The sequence below is a fragment of the Phyllostomus hastatus genome, unplaced genomic scaffold (assembly GCF_019186645.2).
Source record: "Phyllostomus hastatus isolate PE091 unplaced genomic scaffold, TTU_PhHast_1.1 phas_contig_209, whole genome shotgun sequence".
NCBI classification, from domain to species: Eukaryota; Metazoa; Chordata; class Mammalia; order Chiroptera; family Phyllostomidae; genus Phyllostomus; species Phyllostomus hastatus.
The window spans coordinates 19827479-19847300 of NW_025333735.1; the positions used below are offsets into that span (position 1 = coordinate 19827479).

Here is a 19822-nt window from a genome sequence, read left to right on the forward strand (position 1 = left end):
CCACCCCCTAGAGGCCAGAAGTGTTTCTCATTCACTACTATATTCCCCACAGTGCTTAGCATGGCACCTGGCATATAACAAACTTGGGAAATGTGTTCAACTTATTCTAGAGTGTAACCTACATTAAACACAAATTCCAATTTGAAAAATAAAAATCCCTATAAAAGTTAAACACACAAAATATCTCAATTCTTTCATTTCCGTAAAGTGGGACTCCTCCACACTCATTCGGAAACTGTTCATTTTCATTTCAGTTGTTTGTTTACATGCCCACTGGGTTCCAGGAAGGATTACAGTGGCATCGTCTGGAGTACATGAAAATTTTAAGATTTAAAGGAGATGAGATGCAGCCTAAAGATGGTTTGGACTTTGATACATCACAGGTTTGGAAAAACATAAATCAAATAACCATATACAACATCAATACCAATGCTTTTGAAACTGTCTGTCCCATCTTAGCTTTAATTTAAAGTGACCCTGAGACCCTGAGAGGGCGTCCCACCAATGCCTTATCTAACTTCAGGGAGAGTTTGCATGGGTGAAATTCGTTTTCAGGCCAGAACACTTGAACATTTGTTGACAATATTTCATCTCTCTTATGGGACAAGAAAAATACAAAATGGTAGCCCAAGGAGAGCCATTACACAATTAAACAGAAGCAAGCATTTGTTTGCAAAGTACAGGAATTAAATTCGGCTTAGTTTCGTTACTTCCTAAACAACCCAACATGAACCTTCCCTCTGGAGTCCTCAGTTGTCCAGTATTAAAGTTATCAATGTAGAAGAAGCCACTGAGCATTTCAATTATACATTATCTCTATGTAAACAATCCTCAGATCCCCGTTCCTTGAAAAAGTAATAAACAGCTATAATAATACTCCTGGTCCAACATGGATATATTAAATCACTAAAACAAAATTTTCAAGAGCAAAATCCAACTTGTTAAAAATGCTTTGTAGAAGATAGTTGAACACCTAGATACAAAGTTTGGAGGCATTTCCATTTTCCTTACATGTAAAGGTTTATGAAATATTAATACACTCAATGCAAAAGTATAAACAAGATCAAAGCCAACAGGAAAAAAAAACTTTCATTGTGCAAATCATAAAATCTTTGTAAAAGGGCTCTAGATCCCAGAGGTAAAAACTGCTCAAGGATCAGCATTAACCCTAAGCAGATAGCATAACTGAGAAGAGGCAGAGCTTCACACAATTGCAAATAACATCAGCATCACCAGAACAACTGGAATAAATAGCGTCCCCAGGCTGCACTAGCTCTTTCACCTCTCCCGCTCCACCAGCACCGTAAGGAAAGCAGCTGCCTCTCCCCGCCTTCTTCCCAGCCACTCCTCGCGCCATTCCCTCCCCTCCCCTCTCCAACCCTCCCCTCCCTGCTCCCAACTGGTGAATTCAGCAGCCCAGCACGATTAAGAGGTGCTCATTAAGGTCACTGGGCCTCCAGACTGATCTAACGTTTCTTAGCTCCCTGGACTAGAGAAATTAGAGACGCGACACCCTGGTGGTATTAGATGCCTTCGCCTCTATCCAGCATCTCCCAGGCTAGAGCTGGGGTGGGGAGGTTCGAGGACCACGCAGAGTTCAGCCTGATGCTCCTCAGGGCGGCACTACCTGAGCTGTCCATGGTGCTGGCGCGGTCCTGAAGCTGCCGGGCGGGACTCCGCGCCGCCGTCCCGACATTCACTCTGTGCTTGACGCCACCCCCACCGCTCCCCGCACTTAAGTCCCCGTTACTGTCCACCAGCTGCAAGGATTCATAACCATCGTTGCTGGTCTTTTTCCGGTAGCTCCCGAGGAGGCTCATGAGCAAACCCAGAGAAGAGAAAAAAAATCAGCCTGGGAAATGAATGAGGAGGTAGAAGGTGGAAAGGACTAAAGGAGAAATTTTTTAAAAAACAAAGAAAGAAAGAAAAAAAAATTATCAAGTGTCCGACATGGCGCAAAGAGGACGGAAAGAGGGAGCGGCCACCGTGGAGGAGCCGTGCAGGGTGCGCGAGGCCACCGCCCTGGGCAGACCGAGGCTCCGGGCGCCCAGCGGTGCTAAGGAGGGAGGGAGGGAAGAACTGGAGGAGGGAGGGGGCAGGGAGAGCGGGAGGGGGCGGGCACGCGTCCTCGGCCGCAGGCGCGCAGCCCGGGGCCCTGCCGAGCTCCAGGCTCAGCGCCAGCCACCCTCTGGCTGGAGAGTGCCCAGAAGCAATCCTATGGGTGTTGCCACGTCGCCCCACAGCACAGCAGGGCAGCTCCAAGAGCACTGGCCCACAGGGAAGGAAGAAAAGAGCGGGAGTAAAGGAAGGGAGATTCTCGGGGAGGTGGGCTGAAGGCGGAAAATGGGGCGGGGTGGGAAGGGGAGGGGACGGCTACGACTGGAGTAGAGGGTGTTTTCGAGTGTGAGGTAAAGAAGAAAGGGGCTGGGTGACTCCGACTGCTAAGCTTTGAGGAGGAGGGGGTCTCTTGGTAAGATCCAGGCACGCCCATTTCGTATAACTTAACCTATATTTGCTGGAAGATTCGGCAAGTCAAAGCCAGTCCAACGATTACTGTCCTGGAGGATGGACTTGCAACTCAACTGAACAGAAAAAAAGAACGCATTTTAAGTCAGGCTATATGTATGCTAGAATAGGAAAAAAAACAGCAGTATTTTTGCACATTTCACATAATGGGGATGATCCCTATGTGGATATCAAAAGAGCTAGCTATTCTAACGCTAGGAGGCAATTAGGGTCCATTCCACCTAGTGAGTATATGTTTAGTGACTATCCGTTGAAGAAATAAATTGAAGAAGCATAGGAAGCACGGTTTATCAGGTGCAATTTTAGATCTGACATTATTTACCTTGGGACTTGGGGAAAGGACCAAACCACTCAGCAGGCTTGAGGGGATGGTTGGGAAGCAAGCTAAACAAGGATGTTTTTTCCATTCTCTAGCCCCTTCCCATTTTTTTCTTTCACAATTTTGGGCAAGGAAAGCAGTCACTCATTATTAGAGGAGAATTTATCATGAAGATAATGAAACTTAAGGGTCAGGGCCTCTTCTTTGCAGAAGCCCCTTTCAAGACTATGTACCTAAGTCAACATTTGTGACTTCATATTCTTATTCTTAAAGTGGACTCCAACACTGTATAAATTTCAAGCCTTACAAAACCTGGATATAACTCTAAGTCTCAAAATGTAATTATGAAATGTTCATTTTCACCTGAATTAATAAGACTGCAGAGGCATTCATCATTCTCATCATTTCAGGTGAAAATTTTGATTAAAAATGATCCTTTTCCCTACTAGGATTTAGCATGACTAAGTGAGCTTCTCAAAAGTCATGACAGAGTTTCATCACCAAAACAAGCAAAAAAAGCGCATGTGTGTAAAATTTGCTTAAGCCCAGACACAAAGCCAACCTTGCCTTCTTCTCACCTTTCATGACTTTCTTCTGCTGTTGTAACTGACTTTGATCTCCTCCGGACACAAAATCAAACTATATCATGTAAGAGACTTCAATCCAAATCATTTGGGACCCAAAGAGTTTCCTGGAAGCTCTAGCTGTACATAGGTCTACATAAAATAAATTTCTTGGGCAGAGAGACATTTTCCATTCAAGGATCACTCAAATGCAAATTATTGTAGTAAGAGGATGAACTGATAGAGACCAAGAGTGCTGTCTTCTGTCTCCAGTTCCTAATCAGTTGCTTTCCTAACGGCATTGCCCGGAGAAAGTATGGTCTGACCTGAATCACAAAGCAGTTAATACTCATTTACAAGATCAAACAACTTGAGTGGTGACTGTTAAATTCTACTAAAATTTTAAACACAACTTTTATACTTCCAATTTTTCAAATCTGTCAGATTGAGCTACATTAGTCACTTGACTGAAGTAATACTCTGTAAAGTCTAGTAAATAAATCTTTTCCAATTATATTTTAAATAATCTTTTTCTATACATTTCCCTCTCTTTTAATTTATTACTGACTCTCAGGGATAGTATAAACCCAGAGTCCATCATGTGCCTTGACCAATTCTGGATTTATAATCACTGGATTAAGGGAATTTAGAGACTATTTTTGAAAAGTAAAAATTATTATCTTCAAAAAGAGCACTCTCAGTTATTTTTGCTCAACTGTTTTCAGAGTTGCAGACATATTGCTGGAAGAAACTTAGATGAAACATATGCCTTTGTATTTTTGGATATCTATCTCCTCAGTTTTCAAATTTAGAGAAAAAACATGAATGGGCCACAGAGACCATTTTATTTTTATCTTTACTCTTAATTTAACATAAATAAAATTCATCAGAATAACTACTAAAAGCCCTACAAAATTAGGGGCATAAAGAATATATTGAGGCAGGAAAATACAATAGCTAGATTAATTCACAAAATTCTAAAAACTAGTATAGGCCTTAAATTGGAATATACGCCAATTTTAACACTGAATTTTTGTTTGCTGTCCTAAGATCAAGTTCATAAAGAGTTCACTTATCCATGAAGATCTCATTTTTCTACCCTATAAAATAGAGCATAATAAAAGTACCTATCACGTATAGAGTAAGTACTTAATAAATATTCTCTATTATTATGACTATCAATCTGGCTTGGACACAGCTCTATCCCCAGTACTTGACAATCCTAATTCCTCAAATGGGAGGAGCTCAACAAAGACTAAATGTTATTTTTTCTGGGACTACACCAATGAAACTTATCTGTATGATTCTGAATGAGAACTTGTGCTTAAGGAAGGGAGATGTTGCTGGTAAAACCCAAGGTGAACATTTAGATCCAAACTCTCCTGTTTTCCCAAGATCAAGATTGCTCCATAATTTACCTTATCTAAAAAATATCACATCACACATGGGCAGAGCCAAAAGATTAGATGTCCTCTTTGGGGGAGAACATTCTTTCCCTTTGCCTTTTTAGTGCTGACTTCTGTCACTTCTATTAACTTAGTGAAGATTATCCATAGAGGAATGTCCAGGAGCCAGCCTCTATTTCGCCCCATCTCCTCCACCCCTGAAATGCTCTCCTGTCACAACAGATGCCACGCTACTGTTGTGGTCGGGATAGGAGCAGATGATTATATGACACGACCTCTCTGGGATTATGATCTGTGCTTTTTGATTCAGGAACTATAACACAGTGGTTAAGACTGAGGTTTTGGAATAATATTTTCTAGGATTGAATCCTAGTTCCTGGGCCTCTCAGTTCTATGACCTCAGGCAAGTTCCTTAACCTCTCTGGATCACTTTTCTCATCTGTAAAATGAGCATAATAATAGTACCATAAGAGTAAGAGTATAGTGAGAATTAAATCAGTACCTAACATAATAGTGCTTACCAAATGCTATCTATTATCATGGTTGTTCTGCTATTTTCATAAGGGTAAGTCATTTTTTTCAAAAATACAAAATTTTTATCTGTAAAATTAGGCTAAATTCTGTCCTGCCTGCTTAAGCAACTTGTTATCATAATGATGTATGATAATAAAATTGTCATATAAAATGTGAAGTAGTTGTTCTGCCTTGTGTTTTTTTCATACATGTCTTTCTCATTAGATTTTGGACTCTTTGAGAACAAAAATCCATGTTTTGTTCATGACTGTAATCCCATGATACCCAAAAGAGCACTTCATACTCATTAGAGACTGAGTAAATATCTATTGAATTAATAAATGAATAAATAAAAATGTATTGGCATCACCTACTCTAGTGATTCTTTAGAAAATTTTTAAATTACTGATTATTAGAGAGAGAGATTTGTTGTTCTACTTATTTATGCATTCATTTGTTGATTCTTGCATGTGCTCTGACTGGGTATTGAAGCCACAACCTTGGTAGGCAGGGATGATGTGCCAACCAACTGAGCTACCCAGCTAGGGTTAGTGATTTTTTTTTAAACTACATGTTGTGATTTTGTGATTGGCAATTCATGGCCATTATTTTAATAAATATGAAACAGGTAGGAAAACGTCAGTTTGGGCACACAGTACAAAATTGTTTCTTGAAATTTTATTTTGGATTTGTGGTGTGTGTGTGTGCGCTCAAAAGATGACATGAATATATTTCTCACTACAGGTCCCAGTATTAAATGTTTGAATGTCTACCTAGGGCCAAACCTCTAGTACTGAAAGGTCCTAGTTTTCCCAATTTTTAATGACCTACATACAGTGATTTCTAAATTCACTTGGACAATTGGACAACAAAGAATTCTGGCTAACAAGACAGTAAATGAGGGCCGAGCTTCTGCTGTGTTCTCTCTGTTGCAAAACACATTATGATTAGGTAACTAAAATGCACTTCTTCAATTTTCTGCTTTAGCTAATATAAATCAATGGATAGTATTGAAACTTTTGTTGGCAACATGCCTCAGGTAGATAATTCAGATTATCTCCTTATTGAATAAGGCCTGTGGATATAGTTGATACAAGGTACTGAAACTGAGACCAAGGTATTCAAACTGGCACCACACATGTTTTGTTTGTCCTGTACTTTAAAAAAGGTAATCTAGCTTAGACGCCTTCAGAGAAGGTAGACAGGCTTCAGTGTGAGGGCCACATTTCATCACCACTTCCCAGTGTATGATACCCAGACTGTCCCACTCATTCCCACTGTCAGTCAGCCCTTGCAGGCATTTGACTTTGAGACCTGCAGTGTAGTGGCCAAAACCAGAGGAGCAACAACACCAAGACAAATGCCAAAAGCTGTATGTTTAGGCTACAGTCCAGAAGAAAGAACAATAGGCTGGGAATCCTCTGCTGCCTCTATTATTAATCAGCAGAGTGGCCTTAATAATCATTCTCTTTCTTTTAGCAATAAAATTGAAGGTGTTAAATTACATGATTTTCCTATCTTTCCCAAATCTTTAGTTGTCCTTTTTCTCTTCTTTCTCTAAATGAAGCCCAAAGGGGAAAATCATGACCACATAAGTGTTCCAGTAGCTAAGTCCCAGTTAATCAAGGTCTGTTTATAGAACATACACATAAATAGTGGCAGTTGTCAAGAGTTACACATAGAGCAGGGATTTTCACCTGGTGTGCCACAAGAATTTTTAAGACATGCAATACCTATTTAGTCAGGGGCACTGACCTCCTCTCCCTTAAACTGTCAAAGTAAAATATGACAACAGACAACAGAAGAATAGCTGTCTGGCGTGAATGCCCTTTCTTGAACCATAAATACACAGGTCAAGTAACAGAGTTGCATCTTATTGGCCACATTACATAATAGGGTTGTCTGACTGGTTAATTGTTGGTGCCAGAAATCCTTATATAGAAATACAGGCACCTGACTTTTAAAAAAGTCACTTTGGAACAAAAAAGGGTAGGTAATTAATACTATATTATTTTTTGTAAACCAATCAAAATTATACTTATTTTTGTCAGATCAGCAAAAAATATACTTTTTGGTGTGCCACAGAATTTTAGTAAGTAGTTTATGTGTGCCATGAGATGGAATAGGTTGAAAACTGCTGACAGAGCAATACATAAGAGAGACAAGGAAGTATGCTAGAAAAAAACTGAGTGAGCTGATAATATTTTTTAAAAGATTGTATTCATTTCTAGAGAGAGGGGAAGGGAGGGAGAAAAAGAGGGAGAGAAACATCAATGTGTGAGAGAAACATTGATTGGTTGTCTCTCACACACTCCCAACCAGGGATCTGGCCTACAACCCAGGCATGTGCCCTGACTGGGAATCAAACCAGTGACCTTTTAGTTCGAAGGTCAGCACTCAGCACACTGAGCCACACTAGCCAAGGTGAGCTGACAGTACTTAATAGAAAACACATCTCAACTATTCTTACAATATTCCTGAGGAATGAGGTTTGTTCCAGGTGCCTGATGGAGTGCTAGGCTTTCCAGAAAATAGGACAAATTTTCCATGCAGGATATATTTTTTAAAGATGATTCCCTGAAACCTGTGCTTCCTTGAAGCTCTAGTAGTAATAAAAATAACTGCTGTTGGTTACTTACCATTTGCCAGGTACCTTAACTACCTTAACTCTCACCTTCCCAACAGCCCTGCAAAGATATCTTTATTTTGAGGCAAACTGGAGAGGGTGAGTAACTTGTCCAAGCTCACACAGCTACCAGTCAGTTAGGACTCTAACTCCTTTCTTTCTGATCACGCTCTGGGCCCTGCCCCAGTCTAAAGAGGTGATTCCAGTGGTCAAAGTGAAAGCTGGAGGACACTGGCATCATTCCTTGGATTTGACTGAAGTGTGGTCAGTGAAAACTGGTTTGTGCACATTATGGGAACAACCCTTGCTTTGTTGCCCACCTGGCAGGTTCTACTCAATGAAACCTGAAAGTTTTCCATTAATGTGGCTTCCCAACAGGCAGTCTTGTTCTATAAACATCTGGCTTAGAGGGATTGTATGTATGTTGAGCTCTTGAAAATTGATACTTGGCTACTTTGTGCCCTAGTTTTAAATCACTAGAAGAAAAAAAGTCTTTTTTTACACTAAAAGCAAGATTCTAGATGTAAAAAAAAAAAGCTTGACCTCTGTGTTCACACATGTATGTGTATAAATATGTATGTATGCTAATTAAAAACACACCGAGGCATGGTGGAAAAACCCTAGCTTTGGAGGAAAAAGTACAACTCTGTTTGCATTCTGGACCTGCCACATGCAAGTTTTCTGTAATCTGTTCATCACTCATATCCACATCTCCTCTCTACAAAGTTGAGAAGACTACTTTTCCTCCCTCATAGGAAGAATCAAATGAATCAAATGAATCAAAGAATCAAATGAAATAAGGTACATGAAAGCATGTAAAAAACACTAACACCCTATTCAAATACTGTATTCCACCTCTAAGAAATCACCCATTTTCTTTTTCTTTCTTTAAAGACTTTATTACTTTATTTTTAGAGAAAGGGGAAGGGAGGGAGAAGGAGAGAGAGAGAAATGTCAACATACAAGAGGTACACCAACGGTTACCTCTTGCACGCCCCCAGCTGGGGACCTGGCCTGCAACCCGGTTGTGTGCCTGAGCAGGAATCAAAACAGCGACCTTTTGGTTCACAGCCTGACACTCAATCCACTGAGCCACACCAGCCAGGGTGAAATCATCCATTTTCAATCACAGCATTAAAAAGGGGAAATGTACTACTGATTCAGTATGACACACATGACATGTTATCAATTTTAAGATGCTTCAAGTTGCATAAATGTTAACAGATAAAAAACTGTTTTAGAATTGATGTAATACATTTTATTATTTGACTATGTTAGCCTGAGAATAGTGTCTACTTATAATGCAGGTATTTTAAGCAACTCTAGTGGGTAAAGACAGCATTTATCTAGTTTCGCCAGCTTGACACAGTGGCTGCTAAGTAGTGGATCTTCAACAGTATCTGCTAATTGAACAAAAATATAAACAATTGCTTGGGAAGCCATTTCAGCTAACAGAAAATTGTCCCTGGGTATCTTTAGTAAGCACACTTAAAACACAGTTTCATTTGCTAACACTTAACTTACCCTTGACTTTTCAAGGACAGGTTCATGGTATAATAATGTTACACCTACATTACCATTTCAAGAGTATCTCCTGAAAGCACCTGTCCCTCTCATCTGTCATGTTACAAGCAGGGAAACTTTAGCTTCTCAAATGGACAGACACCAACAAAGCACCATAAGTTGGCTCTGTGCTCAATCTCTATCAATCTTGGGAAAAAAACAGAATGAAAAACTGCGTATGGAAAATAGTTTCCAAAGTCAGGTACTAATCTGACTGGGAAACTATTTTAGGAAATGAAAGTTTTTCTAAATCCTGGATACTCCCACGTTTGGCCCTGAGCTCATTATATATGATTTTATGCAAAGATCCTTAAAATGGGGATGATTATTCTCTGTAATCTTTTTGTGTCTAAGGATTCTGAGCCCTAGAGCATGTGGCAAATTGTGATGAGGAAGGCAGTGGTCATCCCACATGAATATAGAGCTAATTCTCAGAGTGTTGAGTCTCCAAGCAGTTTCTAAGGCACCGAACCTCTGCTGCCCACTTGACTGTATCTAACTGGAGGAAAGGAATCAGAATTTCCCGACCACTAAATTAAGAGCCTGGGTTTCTTATATATTTACCCATTTAAACGTGAAAGGTGTTTTAAGAAGGATTACGATGCCCATGTCATACCTAAGGAGATCAGACCTCTGAAATGCAGCTGAGTGTGGGCTAAGCAGTGACTCAGCAGTCCCCAATATTCTTTTCCAACTTCTATGCCAGCAGAACCTTGATTTTTGTCTGGGCACAAGGTCATGCAGTGTGATGATATATTTCTCAGTCTTCTTTCATATCTTGGGCCTGTCACATGCAAGTTTTCTAAAATCTGCTAGGTATGTATGTGGGACTAAGTTGCAGTCACTGTATCATAAGCAAAAATGGTAAGTGTGATTTCTGATATGCATTCTTAAAAGGGAGGGTGGGTGATATGCTCTTCTTTCATTCCCTTCCCCATTCTCTGGGGAAAATATAGAGCTCCAACGGGTATCTTGGACCATGAGGTGACTTTGAAAATGGAAGACTTTGGCAATGAAGCAACAGGATAGAAAAAACCTGATCCCCAGAAAACCATGGCAGTCCTATACTGATTATTCTAGACTTCGTAAAAATGAGAGAAAAATGAATGATTTTGTTTTAATCCATTATTATTTTGCTTTTTTCTGTTATGTGCACCCAAACCTAATCCTAAGATACAAACTACAAGCTAACCACTAGATTTTAGTTATTTATTTATCACAGCATTTACTGGAAATGACATAAGTCTTGTGGTCATGGACAAATTACATAACTTCTCTATGCCTCAGTTTCCTCATCTGTAAAACAGTAGCATCTTTGGGCAGCTATTAAGTTGCATGATATAAAACATGTAAAAAGCTTAGCTTAGTGCTTGGCAGGTAGAGTTTCAATGAATGTTACCTTTATTACTTCTTGTCATTGTCCTTTGACCAACACACAGCTAAGCCTACTGTGCATAACTCTGAAGCCAGTGATTTCTCCACCTCACCTGCTACCCAGAGACTACCTTCCTGGGCAGGCCCAGCCCAGAGCTGAAGACCAGTGACTTATATCATCAGTGAACTCCCTAGGAGAGCTGCCCCCTCCCTGAGTACAGTCTTTCTTTGATCTGCCCAAATAATCTTAGTGCAGTCTGGAACATGTTAAAGCCATCAAAGTTGATCCAGAACTTAAAGCGAAGTATCAACATTTATGCCATAGTAGTTCTGAGTCTATTTACTTCAATATGGCCGAATAAGAGAGTATGACTCCATTTGTGCTGAAAGTAAATAAGGGACTTGAGCAGTAGGTTGGGGCATCCTATTTTATTATTTTATCATTTTACTTTCTATTATGGAAATTTTGAAGCATATACAAAATGGAGAAAATTATATAATGGACCGCTTTGTCCCCATCCTTCAGCATCAACAACTACAAAGTCATGGCCAGTTATGTTTTACATGTACGTATAGATGCCTTGCTACTTTTAAGCAAGTTCTAGACTTCATATCATTTCATCAATAAGTACTCAGTAGGTAGCACTTTCATTTTTGTAAAATACCAAGCAGCACAAAGTGACATCAATCTGTCTGCTCAGAGTTTAAAGCTACTCACCAGGTGCCTTTCAGGAGACTGTCAGAGAGACCTGTATATTTTCATATTTTCCAGTGGAAATGTCATATCAGTCCATAAACTTCCTGTCCCCACTCTCACCCCACCATCCCCACAAACTCACCTCTTCAAGCACTAGTTGTGATCTGAAGCCTTGCTACCCAAGAAATCTAGAAATTAGCCTGGAATTAAGTTTCTCCAAAATAGAAGAAATGTATGGAATATTAAAGTCAGAAGGAGTTGTAAAGGGTAGCTCCCTTTCAATTTAGAGATAAGAAAATTGAGACAGAGAAATGAGCAGACTGATTCACATCTGAGCTTTCAAAAATGCAGATCCAATTATGTAACTCAGCTGCTTAAAACTATTCAAGGGTTTCCATCATCCTCAGTCTATAGTATTTGACATAACAGACCCCTCACATTCTAAGATCAGATGTATTCTTCTGGAGACAGCTCACTCTGCTTCTCCCCTTCCCCCCATCCTGCCTCTAAGTCCATAGACCTTCTTTACGATCCCCTGCCTGGCCAATTCCTGCTTGCCTTTTTAGATCCCTGCATAGATAACACTTCCTCAGGAAACTACCAAAGTTCTCAAACCAAGTTAGATATAATTTGATACAGACACCAAGCCGTGCAGTGTCCATGGCATTATGGATGAGACAAGACAAATTCACACAGAGCACTGAAGTCCTATGAAGGAAAAGGGATGGCACGGCTACTCTCTCAAGAGGAGAGCCCCCCAACCCTTGCCTTGACAAGTTTTTATTGGGTTCAATTTGCACACGAATACAGGGTGTATATGTAAAGCTCAATCATTGTGAGGCAGTAATGATCAAATACATAACATTCAAAGAACTCTGAGGGCTTATTTTGAGTCAGGGTCAGATAGCTAAAGGGCTATAAAACTTTAGTGAAACAAACTTATTCTATGCTTGGACCCTTATCATTTAAACTGAGAGTATTAGCAAAGTAGGTTTCATAGGATTTTATGCATTCTTTCTTAGGCCCGACCACCCCAGGGAACCCACCCTTTCCAGAACAGGGCCGTACCCACCTCTGGCACTGTTTCAGGCTTAAGTCAGGCAGGAGAAGTAAGGCAGCCAAGAGATTAGGAGACTTCTTTCAGATAGAATGAGGACTCAGGCTATGTCAAAGCCAAGGGGTAAGGGTCCATCACCCCCTTTCTCCATAGCCCTCCAAGTCCTTTCCTGAAGGCCCCCTCGTGACCATGCCTGTCTTAAGTCATCCCTCCCTTAAGGAATCTTACCCATCATTGGCTAACCAGTCATTCACTGGGGGCCAGGCAGGGTGAAGTAAAGTGGGCAGAGGTGGTGCTCCTGCCAGGGGGATAAGCTTTGTCTCCTTAGTGGCTTAGGGTCTCAAGGTCTCTCACTCAGCCTTAGCCATGGGGTGGGCGGGGGGGGGAAGGGAAGGGGTTAAGGCTTCTGAAACCAGGCAGAGCAGCTGCCAATGGTAATTCCATGTGGTTCCATACAACATTGTACATATTTGAACATGCACTTACAATGCACTACACTGAGATTTCCTGTTAGATGTATGACTTCCCACATGAGAGTGTGGGCCATGTTTGGAACCCAACTCCCTGACATAGTGCAGACACCTGATAAATACTTGTCAAACAAGTGAGTGACTACTGCCACTGGGAAGAGTCCATGAAAGACATATGGAAAATCTGTATATTGTTTAGCACCCAACAAAGGTTAAGTACTACATTTATAACTGCACAGGCCACAGAGCCACAACTACATACAGGGGACTGGTTTTCTGCCCAATCCATACCAGAGCTCTTAGCATTCCATCACATTGCTTAATATGAGTTCAGTAAATAAAGTTGTCATTGTTATTTTCCTATGCAAATAAAATCACTTCTACTGAGTTAAGGAAAACACACAGAATTGTAATATGCTGAAATCACCTTAGTTTCAAGTTTTTGACTTTTTGATCTGAGTAGGAAATTCATACACTCCAGATAATGTCTCTAAAAGAATTATGGATCTTCACTTTTAAAGAATATTTTATGGCACATCAATGTTTCTCTCCCTCTCTTTCTCTCCCCCTTTCCCTCTCTCTAAAAATATAAATAAATAAAATCTTCAGTCAAGATGGAGGGGTAGGTAAACACGGCTTGCCTCCTTGCACAACCACAGCAAAAAATTACAACTAGACTACAAAGCAAATTTCACCCAGAATCACCAGAAAATTGAGCTGTATGGAAGTCCAACAACCAAGGATTTAAGAAGCCACATTCATCTAGGTGGGTAGAAGGGGCAGAAACACATAGAGAGGCTCAAAGAGGCATGAAGAGACATGGAGAGGCACTGAGAGGCATGGAGATATGGAATGGGCAGGTCCCACACCCATGTGTGGTGGATAAAAATCAGAAGGGATACCTCAGGAGCAAGGCACCCTAGCCCCACACCAGGCCACCCAGCACAGGGTTCCAGGACCAGAAAGATAAGTCCCCATAACTTCTGGCTATAAAACCCAGTAAGGGTTGGGGTAGCAGAAAACTTTGAATTCACAGGAGTCTCCCCTGAAAGGGCCTGCAACAGACATAAGACTTATGCAGACTCACTCCCTCTGGACTTTAGCACCATAGCAACAGCTGTAAGGGCACCAGTGGCACATAGGGAGAAAATGCAGTAACTGGCATCAGGGTGAGTGCTGGGAGACAGCTTCCTCCCAGACAAAACCCCGGAGGCCAGGCAGTGGCATTGCCCCCTCTCTGAGCCCTCCCCATGAGCCACAGAACAGCAACTCAGGTTAACCTGCCCTGGCAATTACCTAAGGCTCTGCACCATCCAACTTACTAGTGCACTTTACTACAATAGACCATACGACTAAGATGAGGAGTCAAAGCACCTCCACCTAATACACAGAAACAAACAGGGGAGTTGCCAAAGTGAGCAAAGAAATATGGCCCAAATGAAAGAATAGAACGAAAGCCAGGAAAACAACCAAATGAAATGTAGATAAGCAATCTATCAGATGCAGAGTTCAAACTGCTGATGATCAGGATGCTCAAGGAACTCACTAGGTTCTTCAACAACATAAAAAATACTCAGGCAGAAATGAAGGTTACACTAGCTGAAATAAAGAAAAAATTACAGAAAATCAACAGTGGAAGGGATGAAGCAAATAATCAAATCAATGATTTGGAACACAAGGAAGGAAAAATATTGAATCTGAACAGCAAGAAGAAAAAAGAATCTAAAAAATGAGGATAGGGTAAGGGGCCTTTGGGACATCTTCAAAAGTACCAATATTCATATCATAGGGGTGCCAGAAGGGGAAGAGGAAAAGCAAGAAATTGAAAACTTATTTGAAAAATAATGAAAGAAAACTTCCCTAACTTGATGAAGGAAATAGACATACAAGGCCAGGAAGTACATAGAGTCCCAAATAAGTTGGATCCAAACAGAACCACAACAAGATAAATCTAATTAAAATGCCAAAGGTTAAAGATAAAGAGAGAATCTTAAAGGCAGCAAGAGAAAAGCAGAGAGTTACCTACAACGAATTTCCATAAGACTATCAGCTGATTTCTCAAAAGCAACTTTGCAGGCAAGAAGGGACTGGCAAGAAGTATTCAAAGTAATGAAAAGCAAGGACCAACAACCTAGATTACTCTATCCAGCAAAGCTATCATTTAGAATGGAAGGGCAGATAAAGTCTTCCCAAACAAGGTAAAGCTAAAGGAGTTCACCATTACCAAGCTATTATTATACAATATGGTAAAGAGACTTATTTAAGAACATGAAGATCAAAACTATGTACATTAAAATGGCAATAAACTCACAAATGTCAACAATTGAATCTAAAAAACAAATTAAGCAAACAAGCACAACACAAACAGAACCATATATATGGAGGTCATTTGGAGAGTTATACAAACAGAACTATATATATGGAGGTCATTTGGAGAGTTATCAGTTGACAGGGGGAAAGAGGAGAATGTGGGAAAAGGAACAGGGATTAAGTATAAAATGGTAAGTACAAGAGAGACACAGGGAGGTTAAGAATAGTATAGGAAATGGAGAAGTCAAAGAACTAATATGCGAGACCCATGGACATGAACTAAATGGGAGGATTGTTGGAGGGAGTCAGGGGTACCAGGCAGAGGGAGGCAAAGTGGGAAAATTTGGGACAACTGTAATAGCATAACCAACAAAATATATTATATAAAAAGAATATTTCCTTTGGGCCCTGGCTGGTGTGGTTCAGTTGGTTGGGCATCATCTTACAAACTGAAAGGTCACCAGTTGATTCCCAGTCAGGGTACATATGGGTTCAATCTCCAGTTGGGGCACATGCAAAAGGCAACCAATTGATGCTTCTTTCCCACACTGATGTTTTTCTTCCTCTCTTTCTCCCTCCATCCCCCTATCTCTACAATCAATAAAAGAAAAAAAAAATTGGGAAAGAAAAGCAAGGATTTAAAAAAAATACTTTTTGCCCTGGCTGATGTGGTTCAGTGGACTGAGTGCAGGCCTGTGAACTGAAAGGTCTCTGGTTTGATTCCCAGTCAGGACACATGCCTGGGTGCAGGCCAGATCCCCAGTTGGGGGCATGCAGCAATCATTGCCATTTCTCTCACACATCAGTGTTTCCCTCTCTCTCTTTCTCCCACCTTCCCCTCTCTCTAAAAGTAAATTAAAAATAAAATCTTTTAAAAAAAGAATATTTTCTTTGGGCCAGATATTATTTGTGAATAATAGAACATGACACTTTTATCTTTGGCTCTGAAATCACCATGCCCATGTGCACAGAGTATAGGGAACCATGTGTTCGTAAAAAATGAGATGGGAAAGTTTTCAAAAGAAGGTGTTAGATCACAAATTACAAAAACAAAATGCCTAAGTGGTGGTAAATATATCTTAAACTTCTTACTATTCAGATTATGTTAGAGCTTTTCTATAACCTGTAAGTCTTTGACTGCAAGGCTGAAGAGCATATAGTGTTGGTTTTCTATTTCAGAACGATTCATGGGGTGTCACAATGGGGCCCACTTTCTTTACCCTCATTTCCATTCTAAGTTATAATGGGAAGCAATCTTGTAGAGAGAAAAATAGAAAATTGATAATTTGGTACAACTAAAGTCAACACAAACCCAATTTAACTAGAAATCTCTCACTATAATGGTTAAGAACATGGACTTTGAAGATAGACCCAACCTTCCAACCTGGATGTTTGAACTTTGGCAAAATATATAACTTATTTGAGCCTTACTTTCCTCATTTCTAAATTGAGTGGCTGTACTCACTAAATTAACTAGGGTAATTGTAGTGTATATTTATTCTCTTATCAGACAAAAGCAGCACACTTTTTCTGGGAAATATTTCTCCCCTTTGGTGGGAATTAGAGCTTCCATGGTCCAGTGGTAGGTACCTGAAACCAACTAGGTTAACCATGGCATTTTCACAGGACTGTTCAATTGAAAGCCAAAGACAGTGAGTCTGAGCCTTTCCCTGAAGCAAGGATGACAGGCAGGAGTTTTAGGAGCCATGCTTTATGACATGTGGAGATAAGTGACCTAAAAGAACAGTGTTGCCGATGAGGGAGAAGTAAACTTGAGAGAGCAAGAGAGAAGTTCACATTCCAGGAATTCATGAGGCCCAGGTGCACTCCTACTGTGCCCACACAGAAGCTGCATTTCTTTAACATGACCCTTTCTCCTGTCTGTTCCTCCACTCCCTTCCTTAATCAGTAAGCCCTTAGGACATCAGATTCTGGTCAGTATCAAACTGTCTTAAGAACAATGCCTCAGGTCTGTTGACCACAGAAACAGAGTTCTGGTGAAGCTAAAGATAACATCTTGACTTCAACTGTGTTTCAGCCCCAGCCAGAAACAACCTGACCCTACAGACCACACCCTCACCAAACCAGACAGCAATGAACACCAGTGCTGACATCAGGACCTGACACAGTGATCAACTACTCCCTACCCTGGCCCCTACCAATCAGTAGCGACCATAATTAATGATTTTCCCTATATAACCCCATCCCCTAGAAGCCATTGGAGAGCCAGGTGTTTGAGCAAGAGCTTACCTGGGACCCCAGGTTTGGCATCTAATAAAACTCTTTCTCTCCTGCAAACTCCTGTTCACATTCGATTCGGCTTTAATGCATGCCGGGGAACGGACCCATCAGTCTCACAACACTACCCTTTCCATGGTTACAAGAATGCCCCCCTTTTCAACTCAGTTACTTCAAAGTGAATCTCTGTCACTTTTAACCAACAGAACCCTACCAAATACAGCACTTAGCACAATGCCTGAAACACTGTAATTCAATGCACTGAAGTTATCATTTGCTCAGATAATTGGATTAGCACTCCTCCCTCTACTTCCCTAGTTCACACAAAGATGAAAATTAAGATGCCTAAATAAAAGCTTCCACTAGAAATTTAGTAAAAATAATAAGCTTCATGATATCATTTAAAATTCCTATCCATTTAACTAAACTTTCTACATCTTTTCTGGCTATAACTAACATTTATGCTGTATGCAATGTTCTACAGAGAATTTCCATGTAACAGCATTGTCCAACAGAAATATAATGCAAGCCATATATATGACTCATATATGTAATTTTAAAGTTTCTAGTAGCCATTTTTTTAAAAAATAACAAGTGGGTTAATTTAAGTAATATATTTTATTTAATTCAGTGAGTACAAACTATTGCCATTTCAACAATAGTTAACAGAAACAAATAATCAGTGAGATACTTTATATTTTTGCATACTAAGTTTTCAGAATTCAGGGTATATTTTATACTTACAGCACATCTCAATTTGGACTAGCCACATTTCAAGTGCTCAACAGCCACTTACAGCCAGTATTAAATAGCATACATGTAAAATGTCTCAGTCAACCTTCGCAGCAACTGTAAGAAGACAAACTTTTGTGATTATGCATGAGAAATTAAAATGAAGAAATTAAGTAATCTGTACATAGGAACCGCCCACACATGTGGGGTTTCTAACTCATGTATGCAGGGTTCTCATATATACATATATATTAAATTTGATTATTTTTCTTTTGCTAATCTCTCTCATGTCTATTTGATCATTTGACCAGCCACCAACAACCTTGATGAAAGAGGAGAGTTTGTTCCTCCCCCACAGATGGTGCTATGAGCAGGATAACTCACTGGCTGGTGCCCTACACTTCCCTTTGAGGCTGCTGCAGATGAGATCCTGGGGCATGTGACACAGGCGGGCATAAAGATGCCTTGCATTAAATGCCCACTTGCTTGCAGCATAGGCTTAACTTTGGGAGGCCACCTGCATCACTGCTGCTGAAATCAGATGCAACTGTTTACCTGAAATGGACTACTCTCAAGATTGAGATTGGTTTGATGAGATATAGAACACTTTACCAACCCAACTTCTGGAATGTGAAACTTCCAGGAAAGTTTCAGAGGATGGAATTGTGGGGTCCAGAAGAGTCACCTGAGATATGTCTCTGTGGTATGCAGATTATTTTGACTTACTATGGGTAAGTCACCTTTGGCCAAAGGCTCAGGAGAAACTTCTGCCCTTCTCTTTAACTACCTAGAAGAACTTGAATTAGGGGACTTGCCCATAGTAAGAGATTTCCACCCACCTATTTTGGCAGGCAGGGAAACCTCATGTTTACTAAACATCTGCTCTTCTTATCATCCTGCAATGACCCTTTGAAGCCCCCACAGTGCCTTACCTCAACTCTAGCTCAGGAGGTCTTACATACCTCAAGCCCACTTTCTATCTTGAACCTCTCATATACGTGGGATCTCTGACTCTCTATGTATATGGGGTTTCCATACATGTGTATGTATTAAATTTGGTTATTTCCTCTTGCTAAAAAGAAAGAAAGAAATCTGTTCATAGTCAATAACTGGTGTAAAGCCCGGGCTCAAACCTTGGTTTTTGACCTTCAAATTTATGCTCCTTATTGTGTTGTCTATACAATAAAAACTGGTGTTCAACATGACCCTGAAATATAGCCAGATCAATTAAATAAATAATGATGTGGCCTCAACAATAAAATAAGAGCACTGGACAGGTGGTCTCTAGGTTACCAGGGTTATATTTTCTGATTGATCACTTAGGACATACAGCCTGCCAATGGGACACAGTAGCTCATAGGGAACCCCCAAAACCCCATGCTTCTCTGTAGCTAGTGTTTGATGAATACAATTCATCTCCCCCTGTTG

At 40.4% G+C, this 19822-nt stretch overlaps 1 protein-coding gene across 5 annotated transcripts in view; it reads right to left on the reverse strand.

Annotated features, from left to right (window-relative positions):
- The window catches only part of DNAJC6 (DnaJ heat shock protein family (Hsp40) member C6), a 150369-nt gene that overhangs the window by 91285 nt on the left and 39262 nt on the right, over window positions 1-19822 (reverse strand). For 2 of the 5 annotated variants that reach the window (XM_045835551.1, XM_045835550.1), the window contains exon 1: window positions 1628-1820. The exons of the other annotated variants lie outside the window; for them this stretch is intronic. In XM_045835551.1, the coding sequence (XP_045691507.1) occupies window positions 1628-1820 (193 nt within the window). Of the gene's footprint in view, window positions 1-1627; window positions 1821-19822 lie in introns of those variants that run through there. 5 annotated transcript variants of the gene reach the window in all.